Source organism: Sciurus carolinensis, chromosome 1 (genome assembly GCF_902686445.1).
Source record: "Sciurus carolinensis chromosome 1, mSciCar1.2, whole genome shotgun sequence".
NCBI classification, from domain to species: Eukaryota; Metazoa; Chordata; class Mammalia; order Rodentia; family Sciuridae; genus Sciurus; species Sciurus carolinensis.
Genome location: NC_062213.1, coordinates 89,595,130 through 89,614,409, shown reverse-complemented (window position 1 = coordinate 89,614,409; position 19,280 = coordinate 89,595,130). Strand labels below are relative to the sequence as shown.

The 19,280-nt window shown below is 38.9% G+C and overlaps 1 protein-coding gene across 2 annotated transcripts; it reads right to left on the bottom strand.

Moving 5' to 3' along the window:
• Positions 1-228: 228 nt before the first annotated feature.
• On the bottom strand, positions 229-18,035 carry Slamf6 (SLAM family member 6). 2 transcript variants are annotated; one of them, XM_047556137.1, is made up of 8 exons: positions 17,966-18,035; positions 10,560-10,892; positions 6,313-6,576; positions 5,728-5,844; positions 5,347-5,385; positions 4,331-4,410; positions 2,726-2,797; positions 229-2,382 (listed from the first exon to the last, which is right to left on the bottom strand). In XM_047556137.1, exons 1-8 carry the CDS (start codon positions 18,012-18,014, stop codon positions 2,335-2,337), a joined length of 1,002 nt encoding a protein of 333 aa, XP_047412093.1. In that variant the 5' UTR covers positions 18,015-18,035; the 3' UTR covers positions 229-2,334. The 2 variants fall into 2 exon arrangements, with proteins under 2 accessions (XP_047412093.1, XP_047412098.1); XM_047556142.1 differs by lacking the exon at positions 5,728-5,844.
• Positions 18,036-19,280: the final 1,245 nt, after the last annotated feature.

The following is a 19,280-nucleotide window of genomic DNA, read 5'->3' as shown; positions in this document are numbered from 1 at the left end:
ATACATTTGAAAGCACTACTTGACTTAACTCTTTGAGGGTTAAACTCAATCAAAAGCAAAAAAAAATGCAGCAGAACTACATATTTTGATTTCAGAAAGTTGTTTAAGATAGAATGTTAAGCAAAGCAAAATAAAACACAAAGAAGCAAAAAACAAAATCAAATTGAAAAAATATTGCTTTTTGGTTAAAAAGTTATTTTTTTAATACGGAGCCATTATCTTGGGGATTATGGAGGATTTGAGTTTATGGAATGTTTGAATTATTCACAATGAGCAATATATATTATATCTGTGAAAAAAAAGACACACTAGAAAAAGTATATCAAAAAACATCCCAAGCCAACAAACAAACAAAAACAGGGAACACTTCCCAGGAGAAGAGGAGCATTGTTTTTCACATGAGGTAAAATAATAGAATAGAATTCAAAAACTTGAACAAAGGGAAGAAATGATGTGGGGGCAGGGTAAACAGTGTCCTTTCTCCTTATTGTGCTGAAGATTTGTGAGATTTTGTGAGTTCAGGAGAATGAAATTTAATAACAACAATATCAGTAATAACTCTTAACAGTTATGACTGACATTTCTCAAGTTATTTTGTGAGCTAGCACCATGCTAAGAGCTTCAGGTGAATAGTCATCCCCTGGTATCTGGGAGATTGGCTCCTGTACCTGCTGTGGATCCTAGATACCCATTCCTTGTATAAATTGCTGTAGTATTTGATACAACCTATGCACATCCTCTTGAGTACTTTAAATAATCTCTAAATTACTTAAAATATCTAACACAATGTTGTTATACTGAATTAAGGAATCAATGACAAGACAAAAAAGTCTGAAAATGTTTAGTACAGATGGAATCTTTTAAAAAATTTTTTTGATGTGTGACTGGTTGAACGCAGAGAGGTTGAACACAGAGAGTCGACTGTATTGCCTTAATTCTCACAAAACCCAATTACATGTTCATTTACTTATTAAAAATATTTATTGAACACTTGTAATAAAGTAGTCATCATCTCTGCCCTCAAAGAATTTATGGTTTAGTGGGAGAAATAGAAATTAAACAAATAAAATAAATATTTGATGGCATTTGGTAAATAAACGACAAGGGAGGTAGAACAAAATAATAGGGTGATCTACTTTAGATAGGGTGGTTTAGAAAGTGGTCTCATAGAAGTTGACATGTTTAAGCCAAGACCTAAAGAACAGGAGGAAGAAGAAGATCCTCAGGAAGATGTGAATGATTGTAATACAGAGAACTTTTTCCTCTACTAGAGGAGCTAAAGATCAGGGAAAGCATGGAGGGAGAGTGGTGCTTGCTAAGTCTGGGAATGGACCAAACAATACAGGGCCATGGAGACTGTACTTCATTCTGAGTGCAATGGAAAGCCTACAGGGTTACAAGCAGGCAAATGAAGGATCTGATTTATATTATGAAACATTACTCCTTAGCAAAAGCAAGGCACTCAGTGAGACCCTGTCTCTAAATAAAACACAAAATAGGGCTGAGGATGTGACTCCATGGTTGAGTGCCTCTGAGTTCAATCCCTGGTACCAAAAAAAGAAAAAAAAAAAAAGAAACATTACTTTAGCTATCTTGTGGAGAAGTGATTGGAGGGGAACAAGAGCAAAATTAGGAGAGCTGTTCAAAAGTTCTTGTGGTATTCAAGGTTGGAGGTGATGATAGTTGGATATAGGATGGTGGTGGAGAGTTGGAGAGAAGCAGATGAGTCCAAGATATATTTTGGGGGTAGAGTCCAAAAGGCCTGGTGGTAAAGAAGCCATAGTCAGGGAGGACTTAGATTCCTGGTTGAACAATGGAGTGGACATATTGCCATTCTCCTCTTTTTTCAGTCTATGACACTACAACTCCAAGAGATTATGTAATATGTTGCAGGAGGTATAGTTAGTAACTGATGTGCCAGGATATAATTGTGGGTCCATTCAAGTCCATACATAACCAGTCTTGTATTCTCTCTACAATGAATCATAACCTGCTGTTTTCTAAAAGGAGAGAAATGATTTTCTGCTGAATTACAACCTGTTGCCCACAACTCCGTTTGTTTAGTTATCAGAGAAAGTCAATGTGCAGATATGTTATCTGAAGAATGTTTTGTCCTGGAATGGACTAGAAAGCATTATTTGGATCATATTCTGGAGATGATGTTACTCCTTAAGTGTTTGATGTAGGTAAACAGGATCAGATCTGAAGGATTGGAAGCAATAATCTTACATATTCAGATTCTGTTGCAAGTCAGAAACCTGTTTCCTCTCTTTGTCCTTTCCTATGGGCTCAGGAGATGTGTTACCCAGAATTTCTCTGAGATTTCTCAGCAATTTATTTAATGTTGTTAAGCGCAGTTGCCCTGGGAGAAGTGGTCTTAGTCTGGGGGTAAAAAAGAAAAACAAAGTACGTTAATAGAGACCAGAGTCGCAGCCACTCCACCCCATGTCTACAGATACGGAGGGGATGGGGGAGCCCTCATAGGCAGATAGTAGGGATATTGATGGAATAAGGCAGGATTAAATTAAAAAAAGAAACAAGTAGTTTGAAAACTCAATTATGGGTGATGACCCTAATACAAGATAACTTCTCAGATACATTTTGGATGTCCTGAGACTTTCTGGATCCTCCTGCTATTTTGGGCATCTGTAAAATGGCCCTTGTACTTTATTTGCAAAATCATAGGTCTGGGGAAAGGCATAAGAATATAGGAACATGGGTTTACCTCCTTGGAATGATTAATTGTGGAATAAATTGTAACTGTGTCCTTTTTTGTAGGTGTTGGGATTCCCATTTCCTGTGGAAAAAAAAATCACATACATTTGGCTCACACAGAGACAAAGAAGTTCATGCATAGATATATTCTTGGGAGAAGCAAAGTGATGAAAGAGGGAATACGTCAAAGTTCTTTTTGAGGAAGGTCAAGGAGTGTGTTTAGCAAAAGGTGCTGGAGACCAAGTCCCACTAGTTTAGACCTGGAAAGTTTTAATGACTTTTCCTGAGACCAAAACTGAAGAGCAAACCAGAGGACCTCAAAAACCAGAGAGAGACAGAGAGATGGCCTTGTGTGAAGAGAGGGAACCATTCTCATCCTGCATCCAACTCTACTCTCCTCCATCAATTTTATAAGAACCAGCTTGTATACCAGATTATTACTGTATTATATTTTCTTATCACAGGTTTTTACTTGTTATAACTGGAGAAGTCCACTTTGCCTAATCCATTTGTCTCTATCTGTCATTATAACTGCCTGGTCACCACATCATTGGGGGTCTTCTCAAGCATTAGGAACTGGTAGATTAGGAACACCTTGTCATCAGACAGGCTCTGTCTGAAATAAGCAGTGCAGTAGCAATAGCAGAAGTCCCCAGTCCCCTTGAAGAACCTGCTCATAAATTAATGACACTTTAAATTAATGAAGGAATATTTAGAGAACTGTTAAAACCTCAAAAACTACATTTTTTTAACCAAAGAAAAAGCAGGAAGTTAGTTTTGGGTTTTCTGGACAGTGATTCAGTTTGCTTTGAACAGGAATTTGGAAAGGCAATTGAACAAGCAAGAGTGTCCCTTCTTGTCCCTTCTCTTCAAGGAGCCTACTTCACAAATGCCTGTAAGGCAGTGGGTGAGAAGGATTTGCTTGGGGAATTCAAGATTTCTAGCTGGGTCATTGCTACCATCATTTCAAGAATGGCAAATTTTTTGCCTCCCAGAGGTATAGTGTTATTTAGAAATGTGACATATAGATGTTTTATTTAGGGATGGTGGAGACAGGAGTGATAGAGGAGTTTCTAATGCTTGACCAAGACCATCCTATTATGTTGGCAGAGGAGAGGACAGCTGCTCATGGGTTTAGTTTCCCCTGCTGTGGAGGAGTTGCAGATTCTTGCCCCTCTCCCCCTCTTGAGAGACAACATCTTTGCTCCCCTAATGTCTCTACATCTAGGGTGAGAAACCTCCTGTTATGGAACTGTCTCCACAAACTCAGTGGAACTCTGATCCAGTCAGCAAGTATTAATTAAGTGTCATGTTAGGCTATAGGAGAACAAAAAAGAAAATCTAATTCACCCTTTCAGGCAGCTTTTTATTATACTGAAGGGACAAAATCTACTGAGGCATCAAGCAGAGAAGAGTGGAGAGCAAAGAAGAAATACATGTTCACTGTGGGAGCAGCAGACCCTAGAAAGGTCTTGTGCTATCTTTGTAGCCCCTGTTGCTGCCTTCTCTCCTCAGTATTGGATGTCAGCAGTCAGATGATTGTGACTGATAAATTTGTGGGTGATCCCTGTAAAAAATACTGACAGTGATGTAGTATGAATCTAAAAGGACTCACCTGTTTTGGGTAAGTGACATGAGCATACACAGTGCTCCCTGGAGAGACTGAAGTGTACTCTATGTTTTGCAAGGACTCAGCTGTTAAGACAAAAAGGCACTGTCAGTGGCAGAAGGATTTTGGGAGTACTCTCAGTACCTTGCCTTTTCTGAGCACTTTCTGTCCCCAAAGAGGCAATTGTCCAAGCCTCCCCTTTCCTTAGGGCTCGCTTGTACAGTTCTGTGTTGAACCAAAAACTTCTTAATCATGTGGTTTGTTTCTGACCGCATCTCTTGAGTGGGAAGTGCCCTTACACTTCAGAAATTCCCTCAGGCTTCTCATGTGAATGACTAAATAGCACTATCTACAGAAGAGCTGGAGATGCTGTGAGCATAATGCAGGAAACATTTATTAAACTTTCACAGGCCCTTATGTTGAATTTGATTATATTAGAGATGAGGAACTGCAGGCCCAAAAATCTCAACTAACTTGTGTAAAGTCACACAGGAAGTGATGGAACAGGAACTGGAATCTGTGTCTTCTGACCCCAGTCCTCAGGCTCTTTTCTAAGCACTGATGTCTCGCATCTCTTACCCATGGAATAAGATTCAAAGCCAATTTGAGTCCAGAGCCTGTATTTGCATCTCTAGATCACACTTTCTTTTTCAACTGTGTCTATCCACTGTCCAAACCCTTGCTAAACAGCAGTGATGGATTCACAGGCAATTTGATTTTGAGTCTTTGATCCATCCATCTTTTCTCTGCCTGAGGTTTTCTGGGTGCAAATGGACAGGCCATCAGCCCTTTCACTAGAACAAATTTCTCCATCAGAAGGGAGGAGAGTGACTCTGATCTCACTGTGTGAGATCCTTCTTATGCTTGTGAGGGACCCTATAGATCTCATGGCTATGAGTCATCTCTTGTACCATGGGGTGCATCTGAGTAGTAACACTCTGACTTCTTGTCAGCCTCCTTCCTCTTTCTTTCATCTTTCCCTGTCTGCTTTATGATCAGTAGTTAAGAGTGTGGGTGCTCACCAGGATGCTGGGTTTGCTGAGTACGCAAACGGAGGGAACCTGAAAAATAAATGAGGAAATTGAAATGTCTGAGAGAGGGGCTTTTTACCTCCTACCCCCATGGCGCCTCTCTAGAGGATGTGGAGGAAGGGGCCCCAAAGGAAGGGTAGGTGACAAGTGGACCCTGAGACTGAGTCCTGCTTCTCCCACTGGGACACCTCCTTTAGGATATTAGTAGGTGCTGGTCACATTCCGAGGGTCATCCCAGTGTAGCTGAGCCAGGGTTTGTGTCCTCCCCACACTTCACTTGTTTTCCATAAAAGATTCTTAGCAATCAGAGGTCCCAAACTTTAATTATCTACAACCTTGGAGGAGAAACAAGTAGGAAGAAAGAACACCTGCCTGTTCTTTTCTTCCAAACAGGTTTGCATACAATGATGACTATAGCAAGTGGAAACAAAGAAGCCAGAATTATAATCCATGTGCTCACCCCATATAGATTTTCTTTAGTTAAAACACCTGAAAAGAAAAAAAAGAAGTGGAACTTCTTCATACATATAGAATGAGTCCCAAAGTGTTTTTCTCAGGGCCTCCACTGGGCCTCTCCTTGGCTGCCTTCAGGGATTGGGTGGGTCCCTCTGTACCCAAGAGCTCTAGGGCTCTGGCAGGATTTCTGGAGAGTGAAAGTCCCAGTGGCAGCAAGGTAGGATGGAGTCTGGTAGAGACAAGGGGAGAGAGCAGTTCTTCTTTCTGAGTCCTTTTTTTTTTTGTCCCCCCTCACAGGAGGGCTTGCAGAAGAGGAAGGAGGAAGGAGAGACTGTGGAGGTAGTGAGAAACACAGAGCCCCTGAGGATGCCTACACCCCACCTCCAGTGGCAGTTTGACTGTCTCCCACTGCCACAGTTTTGGGAATCTTGTAGGATGTGAGGACACGGTACTCCCCGCAGTTGCTCAAGGCTCTGAGAGGGACTGGAGGCTGACTGTTACCTGTGCAGAGACTCTGGGCAGTGACAGAGAAGGATAAATTGCTGACAGGGTTCTCAGCTATGCAGGTGTATTTCTGTTCACTGGAAATTTTGGGGTCCCAGAAGATAGTGAGGTTTGGTTCTCTTAGAGAGATGTTTCCTGAGAACTTCCACCCAAACGAGACAGTATCATTTGGATTCTCCACAGAGCAGATCAGGTGGATCTCACAGGTGCTATTCCCAGATAGTTGAATGTGATGGGTAACTTTTAAGTTACTCAGTCGCCCTGTGTACAGAGAAAAGACTTGGGTTAAGGATGAATGACTCAGTTCAGACTGCTCTAAAAATTACTCATTACCTTTATGTTTTGGTATTTCACTTCTGCTGTGTGCACTCTAGAAGACTCTGCTTGTATTATCTAATTGATGGTAGCAAGGTCTGGGGTGATAAATGAAAGAGACTTCAGGGAGAGAAATGGGAAGAGAGAGACCAGCTGAGTAATTTGGGACTGGCCTCTCTACCTTTCTGGGGTCCACTTTAATCCCTGGGGTACCTTCTGATCTATGGACAATACCTCTCATAAAGACAATTTAGACACTATGTTGAGGGCCCTCTCCTCATCCTTTGAGTTGATATAAATGCAGAAATTTCTGAGACCAAAGACTAGAGAGTGTTGCCTAGAAGAAGTAGCTATTGCCTAGAATTAACTATGAACCAATGGAGACATGAGAACAGGACAAAAATAGGCCCTGACCTGAGGATGGAAGTAAAGGTAACCCAATGAAGAACAGAAAGTCCAACTCTTTGGTTAGAAAAGACCGAGTAATGCTTTAAACTTAATTAACTGAAGGGTTGGGGGTATAACTCAGTGGTAGAGCATTTGCTTAGCATACACAGGGCCCTGGGTTGAATCCCCAGCACTGGGAGGAGGACTTAACGGAGAAGTTGTAGAACTAAATATACTTATAACCTGCCAGACTGGAGTTCTTGTGAAGAGAAAGAGTGTTGAATTTGGAGACAGGAAAACCTGGGGTAGGATCATGATTTTATTGGTTACTGGTCACATGACAAATTATTAATATCTCTAAGTGTTGGTTTCCTTATCTGGAAAATCAGGTAATAGTATCTACTTTTCAGGTAATTATGAACATTAAGAGAGACAGTGCCTAGCGCAGGGATGACAAATAATTGGCATGAATGTCAGGGCTGACCTCAAAAATATGTTGTTACCTTTTCCCATGTAATGAATATATAATTGGGTATTTGGCATTTACACCTGGATAGGAGTATATCACAAGCTCAGCATGTCTAAAAGGACTTCTGTTTTTCTTTCTAAAATCTGCTCAATCTGTACCCTTCCCCCACTTAGAGATAAAAATTGCATTGTTTCATTCCCTGGGGCCAAAATCCCTGGAATTATTTGTGACTCATCTCTTTATCTCATACTAAAATAAAAAAGTTCTGGTGACTTTTCCTTAAAATACATCCAGAATCTAATCTCTTCTCACTACCTCTACTGCTACCACTCTTGTCCAAGCCAGCATCAATTCTTGTCTGGATTATTTCAATGGCTTCCTTTTTGGTCCAGTGGATCTCAACAGTGTAACCAAAGATATTCTTTAAACAAAGTCAAATCATCTTGATTCTTTGCAAAACCCTCCAATGGCCCTCAATCTCATTGACCACAGAAGCCAAAGTCTTTATGATGACTCTCGGTGCCTTACTTGATACAGCCCCCTATTTCCTTTCCAATCTCATTTCCTATTACTCCCTCTTTCACTCTGCTCCTTGTTGTTCAGCCTCTTTGATGTTCCATGAGCATGCCAGGCACAGGGGAGTCTTGCTAGGTGTGCTTTTCCTCCAGATATCTGAATGGTTCACTCTCTTACCTCCAAAAGACTTTGGCTCGTACGTCCTGTTTTCAGTGAGGCATATTCTGATTATGCCCTTCAAAATAGACTTCTACTTCCCAGCACTCTGATGCTCCTTATGTTGTTCTAATCTCCCTTTTTATTTCCCCATAGAACTCATGGCTTTCTTACATACTTCATCACTTGTTCATACATTATATGTATTATTTATTACCTGCCTTCACTACCTATTCAGAATATCAGGGGGGTGGGGATCTTTGTGTATTTTGTTTACAATTTAAGTGGCTAGAAGAACACACATGCATGTACATTATTCATGGCCAACATGGACCATGTCGTTGACTCAGTAGGTAAACCTAACATGTCTTCAACATCTTTCTTAACACTGAACTCTAGTCAGTTACTCCCAATTCATTGGTATTGGCCTATAACATCAAATCTTTGCCACCCTTATATCCTCATGCATAGGGAAGATTGGTCAATATTGAAAAACAAATCTACATATTACATTTCAAAAATTCCTTTGCACTCTTGTAAAACCAGTTGCTGAAGCTTATTCATCTCTTTGTGTGTGGGCTTTTGAAGGAGAGATAATATGGACTTAAAAAACATTTAGGAAAAAAGCCCTGAAAGGGATTGATATTGAGTTCCAGGAGTATGGTTGTTGCAGGAGAATTCACGCTTAGTGTCTCAACTGTGTCAGAACATTGTCTTAGTAAATGTTGGTATGGTGTCTGTTCTTGGGCTCTCCATTGTATGTGTCTCACTTCTCTTCAGGATCCTAGTACTGCCTTGATCACCTGATGATCAGTGAGGGTGATCCTGTCTATAAAGGCTTGGTGATCCCCTAAAGATACATCCATGTCCTAATTCCTAGAACCTGTGAATATTACTTTATTTGGAGAAAGGGTCTTTGCAAAAGGAATTAAGTTAGATAGGAAGATTATCCTGGATTATCTGGGTGGGCCCTAAATCCAATGACAATTGTCTTTACAAGAGAAAAGCAGAGGGATATTTGAGACAGACAGAAGAGGCAAAATCACAGAGAAAAGAAGAGGTGATGTGGCCACAGAGACAGAGTGGAATGATGTGGCCCCAAGCCAAGGAATACTAAGGAATGCAATCAGAAGCTGGAGATACAGAAAACAGAGTCTTCTAAGGGCCAACAAAGGGAGTGCACTGCTAACCACAACTGGTTTTTGGACTTTAAGTCTCCAGACCTTTGAAAGAACATGAATATATTTCTGTTGTTTTAGTCCTTAACAGTCTCAGAAAATGAATACCCTGGTCTTGGGTCACTTTGCCCCTTTAGTTGGAATCTTCTGCTCAGAATTGTCCCAAACATCCTTTCTCCCCCAGTAACCTTTACCTGTTCCATGTCATATTATTTCAAGGACATGACTTTGACTAATCTAACATGATAGACTCATCAAATATCCAGGGGCTTCACACTAAATGTTAATGAGTGTCCCATTTATAGAGACATTTTAACAATATTTTTTGTTTGTTTTGGTTTTTTTTTAGATCATATCTTTTAATCCAAAGGACTCCAAACAAATTTTAGACCTTATGGGATCTCTGGTAGGTAGGAATTATAGACTCTCAGTGGTCTTTAAAGTTGTCTAGTCTGGAGGCCAACTTAATGCTTGAACCCCTTGTGAAACATCTCTGGTAAGTGATGGTCCTAAAGCTATTTATGGTATCTTTGAACATAACTGATTACTACATTTTTTTTTTCTGATACAGATCATAAATTACCTCATTACAGTTTTCCTTAATTCTATGTTGAGGATATTTTCACTGTTTAATCTTGGGGAGGCATTTTTTTCCCTAATGATCAACATGAACCATCTAGGGAAAATATTGTTAAAGATTAAATAACATTGACAGAAAAGAGTTTTCTCTGTCTTGGCTCAGCCTCACAGAATACTTCCTGGGTAGACAGCTGTTCTGCACACAGATCACACTATTAGATCAGGCTACCTTTGTGGCAGTCTTGTTAGGTGGAAAGTGCTGTCACATGACGTGTCTGTGACTGTAGGCAAGTTCCTGTGACCAAGGCTATACTGAAGGCATAAGGGTTGCACCTGCCTCATGGAGATTTGTGAGGGTCACATGCCAGATACATGTAATGTATCATTTATATTACATTTCTGGTTGAAGGGGGCCTTTTTATCAGATAAAGGAGAGTGAGGTGATGCTGAGTGGAGAGATATTCTCAGCTCTGCCATCATTTGACTGTGTAGTGTCACTGAGTTGCTTTACCACTGGACCTCATTCTAACCCCAAATGCCATCCTCTTTACCACTTGACTATAATGCACACTTGTAGTCACACAGGATTGGAAGATCTAATATGTTTTAGTCCATAAAAAATTAAACCCAACATTTAGACTCACTAAAGATCCTCAGGGTGTAACTGGAAAACATTAGAGAGCTTTTTGTGTTGATCTGGGCTTTGTAGAATCCTGTGTCTGTCATCGTCAGGTTGCTGAGATGCAAGGAGTACGACTGGGTGAAGGTTAATCGCTTTGTCCCGTTCTTATCGGGCACCAGGAGTTGTCGCTTTCCTAATTCATTTAGGCTTATGACTGCTAAGATTATTCCATTGTGAGTCCAGCTGATCATGTTGACTTTCTCATCCATAGGAAAATTCAGGGGAAAAGTTACTGACTCTCCCAGAATCCCATTCACCACCGATGAGGGAGAACTGCCTTGTGAAACTGTATTTCCTGTAAACATAGAAGGAAAGGGCTATAAAACTGTCCATGGCAATCTTCCAATTCCTGTGCCCTTTCCCCTAACTCCTCCCATTTGTTAAAAATCTTTTCAAAAGGAAGCCAAGAGAAATGATGGGGAGAGAAAGGGTTAGGAGGGTCACAACAGATAATCATAGCCCCAGTGGCTCCACCTCCAGCAAAACATCTGGTATTCTTGGTGAGTTGGCAGATGATCCTGGCCCAGTGCCCACTTCTATACTAGCTGGTCATTCCTGGGCCATGACTCATACTTTGTTACCCCAGCCCCTGAGTTTCTTGGGCATCAGGTGGTGAGGGACATGAAACTACATCAACTCCCTGGCACAGACTCCAAAAACTTCAAGTCTTTGCTAATGAAGTATAATTACAGTTGGACATTTACTGATTACCGACTGTCCACACAGTATGCTAGCACAATTGAGAGAATTAATAACAGGGATTTACTGCATACATAGTTTTTCCCAATGCATTATTTCTTTTGATGCCAACAACAATTCTTTGAGGCAAATGGATTAGATTATTATTTCTACTTATAGATAAAACCCAAGGCACAGAAGTTATCTAACTTTCCCAGGGTTACATGACTAAAGAATAGCATAATCAGCATTCTAACCCAGGTCTTCTGACTTCAACTACTTTTAATTTTCATGATGACAGAAGGTATTTTTTTCTGCTCTCAAAAAGATTTTAGCCTAGTGATTGAAGGGCTAAAACTGATAAAAACAAAAATAATTTTAAAGTAACACATAATAGACACATTCTTATAAGCCCATTTCAGAGACCATCAACATTTGAGCAAAAAGGGTGAAATGATCTTGATTCTTAAAGGTGTTTTCTTAGTGTTCTTTGCCATTCTTAATGCTTGTCACACTATTTTCTAGTCCTCTATTTGTCTAACTGATCATGCTTGGGTATTCATGTAAGTCAGCACTCAGCACTCTGTACTATGCCTGACATGTGTTAGGATTTGCAGAAATGTGTGAGTCAGTGAATAAATAACCATAACCAGACTTCTTGGGATCTCTTACTTCTCAGGAAAGAGCTGAGTGTGTGTGTGTGTGTGTGTGTGTGTGTGTGTGTGTGCGCACGTGCATGTGTGTGCATGCGTGCTTGCGCATGTGTGTTTGGTGTGTGTGGAGGGTCATCTCCTGGAATCTTGATACTCCTCAGGAACTCGCACTTCCTTTTTCTTTCCTGATTTGTCATATGGATTCCATTCTGCCATCAATTCCCCTCTGTACTGCATCTTTCCCACCAGCATTTTAACAAATGGTTATTTGTCCTCTTCACCCCTCTTACCTTTGGGAATCACATGGGCGAATATCACATGCTAAATCTTTTTTTTTTTTTTAAATCAGTTTGGGGTTTATTTATTTATTCATTTATTTATTTATTTTATTTCTTTTTTCACAAGCAAAATCTTGAACCAAAAACATTCATACACACACACACACACACACACACAAATGTGCACACACACACACACAAACAGCTCATTCTTTTGCCTCCATAATGTCTTTAATGCAAATGTTCCCTGTCCAAGAGTCCTTCTGTGACCATGCTTTCCTTACTATCAACCTCCACCCATACCCAGCTAGCTACCTTTGGATTTACTTTTCTCTATAGTACTTATCATTTAGTGTACTTCATTGTTTTCTCTTCCTCCTCTCCACTGGGATTTAATCCTCATAGAGGCAAAGACTTATTGTTTGAATCTAGAATGTTCCCAAAAGTTCTTGTGTTAGAAGCATAGTGTCCAGTGCAAGAAGGTTCAAAGGTGGGACTTTAAGCAGTGATTGGATTATGAGGGCTCTGACCTCATCAGTGGATTAATCCATTGATAACTGAATGGACTCCTGGGAGGTGGAACCCAGTTGGGAGGTAGCACACTGGGGTGGGTGCCCTGTAAGTGTTTATCTATTTCCCAGTCCCCTTCTTTTTTTTTCTTTCTCTCTTCCCAGGGTGCCATGAACTGAGCACCTTTTTCCCCCTGCATCCTTCTGCCATGATGTTTCTGACTTGGAGCTAGTCAACCATGGAGTAAATCTTCTGAAACCATGAGCCAAAATAAACTTGTTCACTTCTAAGTTGTTCTTGTCAGGTATTTTGATCACAGTGATGAAAATCTGACTAATACACAAGGATTTGTCTGCCTTTTCCACTGTGGTGAATATTTGTGGAGTGAATGTACACATCTCTATCCCTCCTCTTGGGGGTTTTCTGTCCAGGATGTTAAGCTAAATTCTTCTTAGTAAAGACATTGGGATTTATCTAGTCAAGAACTTACTCATCAGAAACTGTTCCTCTCTGGCATAGCATACTCCTTTAAATGCCCTTGCTTTTATAGATTGCAATAGTTTATTTAACAAGTCATTTAGTCTATTATTTGCTCAGTTCTATGCTACTTCAGTGAGTAAAAATTTAGAAATCAGGACATGCAGACCATATTTATTAGTCTGTATTTCTGTCTCTTTGTTGTAATTATGAGATTATTTTCTCCCTTTTCCATAAACTTGAGAGAAAATATTATGCTTATTTTCTCTGTTTTCCTAGTGCTTAGTACCATTTCTAGTTCAATAGATATAGTTGTTTCCCTATTTCACCCATTGGTTGGATATGTTTCTGGGAATATGAATAATGTCTTAGCATTTTATTTTCCCAGAATCTGGTCCAGGGGATTCAGTGAAACTAAATAGATTAAGATTAGAATGCAGAGAGTTTTAAGGGTCACCTGAACAATAGGGAGTTAATTTGGGACAAGTAAGAAACATGGAGTATTTTTGAGAAGTGGGAAAGTATGAAAAAAAAAAACAACAACAGTGTTTTAGGAAGAAGATGATGGAGGTAGAACTAAGCTGATTCTGAAAATGAGTAAAAAGTCAAAAGAAACTATGGAGTTGTTAACCTAGAAGACTGGCCTGTCTATAGAAACCAGGGATATAGTAGACCTCTTTACTTAGCATGTAATTCAGAGATTTAGTAGAGAACACTATATAATGATATACCAACAAACTGGAGGAGAAACAGGACAGGATCTTGAGATAGAGTTAGGATAAAAGAAAGTTACTTGTCTAAGTGACAGAGTCCTGGGTAAATCTGGAGCAGAGGGAAGTGGCTGGTAGAGGATACTGAAGATATGGTAGAAAGAAGTATTTAGAACGAATAGTGCCGTTTCTGAGAGGAAGCCAGGATGGGGTTCAGGAGCACAGGCAGAGATGTCAGTCATGATAAAAAAAAAAGAATATGGCTAAGGATCTCAAGAGATTTAAGTGTAAAAAGGGGAGTAAGATTGAGATATTTCACATAGATTGTCTTTAAAATTATAAGAGAGGTAGATCTGATAGGTCCAGGAAGATGAATACACATGAATATTCTCCAGAATAGATCATATATTAGGTTGCAAAAAAAAAAAAACCTCAATAATTTAAAAAAACTCAAATAATATAGTCTTCTCTGATCAAAATGGAATAAAACTAGAAATCAAGAACATAATGAAAATTGGAAAATTCATGAATGTGTAGAAGTTAAGTGACATTGTCTAAAACAATCAATGAATCAAAGAAGAAATCACAAGGGGAATTAGAATATGTTTTGAGATAAGAGGAAATGAAAACACAGTATACCAAAATGTACGGGATGTAGTAAAAACAGTGTTCAGAGGGAAATTTATAGCCGTAAATGCTTTTGTTAAAAAGAAGAAAGATCTCAAATCATCAATCCAGAAGAAATTAAATCTTCAATACCTGAAGAAACTAGAAAAAGGAAAGCAAACTAAACCAAAAGCTATGAGAAGGAAAGAAACAATAAATACTATAACAGAGATAAACACAAAAGAAAATAGAAAAACAACAGAGAAAATAATGAAACCAAAAGTTGTTTCTTTGAGAAGATCATAAATTTTGCTACAGTGGTGAAGAAAAAAAAATTGATAAATTACTGAATTTAGAAATGAAAGTAGGGACATTACTATAGTGCTTCCATCAATAAAAAAGATTATAAAAGAACACTATGATATTTGTATACCAACAAATTGAATAATCTAGATGAAATAGAAAAACTCCTAGAAACACACAAACTACCAGACACATGAAGAAATAGAAACTTAAGAGAACCTTATAACAAGAAAAGGGATCAAATCAGTGATCAAAAACCTTCTGACAAAGAAAGTCAGGTGACTTCACTAGTGAATTCTAATTCTTCAAAAACACTAATCATTCTTTAATTCTCCCAAAAATAGAAGAGGAGAAAAATACTTCGTAACTCATTCTATTTGACCAGAATAATCCTGATACCAAGGCCAAAGACATTAGGCAAAAAAGAAAACTACAGACCAATATCCTTTATGAAGATTTATGCAGAAGTCCTCAACAAAATACTAACAAGCTGAATCCAATGATATATCATGGGGATTATACATCATGATCAAGTTAAATTTATCTCAGATAACCATACCCACATTTACTACTTCTATACAACATTGTGTTGAAAGCTCTAGCCAGAGCAATTAGACAAGCAAAAGAAACAACAGTCATATCAATTGGAAAAGAAGTAGTAAAACTATTTCAATGCAAAGATGGTATGGCCTTATGGACAAATAGAAAATTCTGAAGAATCCACAAAATTTAACCAGAGCTAATAAGTGAACTTGCAAAGTGGCAGGATTCAAGATCAAAATCAAAAATCAGTTGTATTCCTCCACACTTGCAAGGAACAATCTAAAAAAGAAACTAAGAAAACAATTCCACTTACAATAATAATTGAAAGAATAAAGTACCTAGCAATAATTTAACCAGAAGATGTATACACTAAAAACAAAAAAAAATTCCTGAGAGATATTAAAATACACCTAAATAAATGGAAAGACATTCCATGTTTATGGATTGGAAAACAATATTAAGATGGCAATACTGCCCAAAGTAGTCTACAGATTCAATGCAATCTGTATATCAAAATTGCAATGACTTTTTCCTAAGTGAAAACGTCAATCTTCAAATTCACATGGAATTGCAAAAGCTACAAATTCATATGGAATTTGGAAAAGTCCCAAATAGCCAAAATAATATTGTAAAAGAAAAATAAAATTGGAGGACTTATACTTCCCAATTTCAAAACTTATATAACTATGGTAATCAAAACAGTGGAGTACTGGTATAAGAATAAACATATAAATGTCTTTACAGAATAGAATTGAGAATCCAGGAATAATTTCTTCAACAAATTGAGACAACTACAAAAAATGAAGTTAGACCCTACCTCTCACAGTTTGCAAAAATTAACTCAAAATGTATCAATCACCTAAATACAAGAGTTAAAACTATAAAACTCTTCAAAGAAACCATAGGAATAAATATTCATGATTGTGGATTTGGCAATGGATTCTTAGATATAATACCAAAAGCACAAGCAACAAAAGAAAAAAAAAAAAACAGATAAATTGTACTTCATCAAAATTAAAAGCTTTTTTTTTTTTTTTTTTTTTTCTGGGCGTGGTGGCAAACACCTGTGATCCCAGTATCTTGGGAGGCTGAAGCAGGGGGAATCACAGATTTGAGGCCAGCCTTGGCAACTTCAAATCTCAGAGGAGATATTACTTCCAAAACCTTTCACAGTCTTTCCTCATCACCTAGTCCAGAACACATCTGTTTGTTTTCCTCTACCACAGGGCATTGCTTAGTTTCTTCCTAGCACAAAGCTGTGCAATTTTGTATACATGTGCATGCTTGTAATTATATATATGTGTGTGAATATGTAACCATGTGTAAGGTGGTAGCTGTGGGCACAGCTTCTGGAGCTAGGCTCCCGGATTCTAGCCCTTGTAACCACTGTTCTCTTACTGGGCTCTGGAACATCTGTATCTGCATCTGTTTCCTGCAGGCCCAGTCAAATGTACTTCCCTTTCTACCCATCCCCCATAGCTACGTGACTCTAAGCTAGTTACTTAAATGTTATGTCCCTTCTTTTCTCATCTGTGAGGTGCAGGGTTGTTACTAGAAATATCCACAGAAATGGGGAGAATGAGAGGAATTTTAACAGGAGGACATTCCAAATAACTTTCTTTTCTTTCCCTTCCTTCCTTCCTTCCTTGCTTCTTTTTTTGTTTGGTATTAGGGATTGAACTCAGAGGCACCTAACCACTGAGAACATCCCCAGCACTTTTTATATTTTATTTAGAGACAGGGTCTCTCCAAGTTGCTGAGGCTGGCTTTGAACTTGCTATCCTCCTGCCTCAGCTAAATTTTTACATGCCTGTAATCCTCCATGCTAAATTTTTATCACATTAGTTATTATGGGCTTTATCTGGCAGCTTTCTTGTCTGGTCTCCTCTTCCTGAACACTATACTTTGGTCACAATGAATTGTTTGTAGTTTCCCAAGCATAATATGAAACTTCAGATTCTCTATGTAATTGGACAGCCAGGAACAATAAGAAGTCTACATTGATTAAGTCCTTTCTCACTGACATATGAAGCATTGCTGGGTTAGCTAGCTAACTCCTGATTTGCATCAAAGGAAGGGGAAGCTTACATATTATTATTATTATTATTATTATTATTATTATTATTATTGCACTTGGCAAGAGGTAAGAGAACTATTTCTGTTTAGGTCCCCCAAACTCAGACTACATGGACTCATAAGTTAGATGAGGATAGTGAAGCCTATAAAATATAATTAACTGACCTGAAGTTGCACAGTAACATAGTAACTGAATAGTAGAGGACTCATTTTCTTGATCTTAGTTCTCTTCACAGCACAACATGTAGGTCATAATCCCCAAATAGTCTTAATTCACAAAAGCCCATTTCACAAAAGCCCCAGAAAATACATCCCTTACAGGTAGATTCATTTGAAGTTGTTACCCCTAAAATCATCTGTAGCCTTTATTATTCAATGCAGAGAGAAGGTGGCAGTTTATAGTTCACCACTGTGAACCTACCTGCTTCTTGGGTACAGTCAGCCAGACAGCAGTATCTACATGATTTAGATTGAGCAGGCTGCACAAAAGCAAGGAGTCACTTAATGACAACGTGGGGTCGCAGGAATATTTACCTGAGGCACCGCGGAAGACAAGTAGGAGAGATTGGAACAGCCAGAACATGCTTTCAGAGGTGGAGACCCGTACTGGAGACACTGAGTGAGTCAACAAATTGAAAGCACCTCTTAGGGAAGACTTACTTCCTCTTAGAGATACGATATGATTTTTTTTTTTTTTTTAACCCAGCGACGCTCTACCACTGAGCTGCATCCCTAGTCCTTTTTATTTTTTATTTTGAGACAGGACCTCACTAAGTTGCTGAGGCTGGCCTTGAACTTGGGATCCTCCTGCTTCAGCCTCTGAGTTGCTGGAATTGTAGGTGTGTGCCACCATGCCCCATTTATAATTTTAATTCTTAAAAATTTATTAATATGTATGCAGTGGCCTAATATGCCCTTGAGAAATTGTGTGTTTTTTTGTTGTTCAGTGGAGTAGTCTGTATATATCTGTTAGGTCCAATTAGTTTGTAGTATTGCTCAAGTACTCTGATTCATGACTTTTTAAAAGTTCTTTTTGTTTTCTTTTCATCATATTTCATCATGGTTTCAGTTGTTGTTTGATACATTTCTTAGGGACAGTTTCTGTCAATTTATAATTTATTTTGTTACTTTAAATGCACCATGATTTTTCCACTTATGTGTGGGATTTTTTTTTAATTGGAATTATTTCCACATAACCGCCCCTGCCTCCAATCTCAAGAAAAGAACCATCACTCCATATTTGTACACTGGCTCTATCCTGGGGTTGTCTTTTACCAATTATCTGGGCTTTTTTTTTTTTTTTTTTTTTTTTTTTTTTATTAGGCTCCTATAGGTTGGATATGGCTTGGGTGTATCCTCCAGATTTTTATGTACCAGAAGCTTGGTCTCCAGCTGGTTATGTTGAAAGGCAACAGAACCTATGAGAAGTAGGACCCGAGGTCCCCACTCTGCCCTTGCCACATGTCCCAGCAGCTCTGGTAGTGGGAGAAGTGGCAGCTTCAGAAGCTTGTACCACCAACTTGCCCAAGAGGATGGTTTCATTGGTCAAAGGGATAGTGAAGGAAGAGCCCAAGAGGGTGGATGATTAATGATGGTGTTAGATAAAGCTGCTCCTCCAAAATGGGAAATGAAGCCCCCCTCCCCCCAAAAATGTAGTGGGAAAGAACAAATCTTCAGACAAAAAGTGCCAAAATGAAGAAAGAAAGAAAGAAAGAAAGAAAGGAAAAGGGGGAGCAAAGAGAAAACAGGTCAACATGGCTAACCAAGGAACTAAAGTTTTCCCTGCAGCAAATCGGCTAAAAACACAGAGAGCCCAGCTTCTGATGGAGCAGAAGAAAAGGAAGCCAAA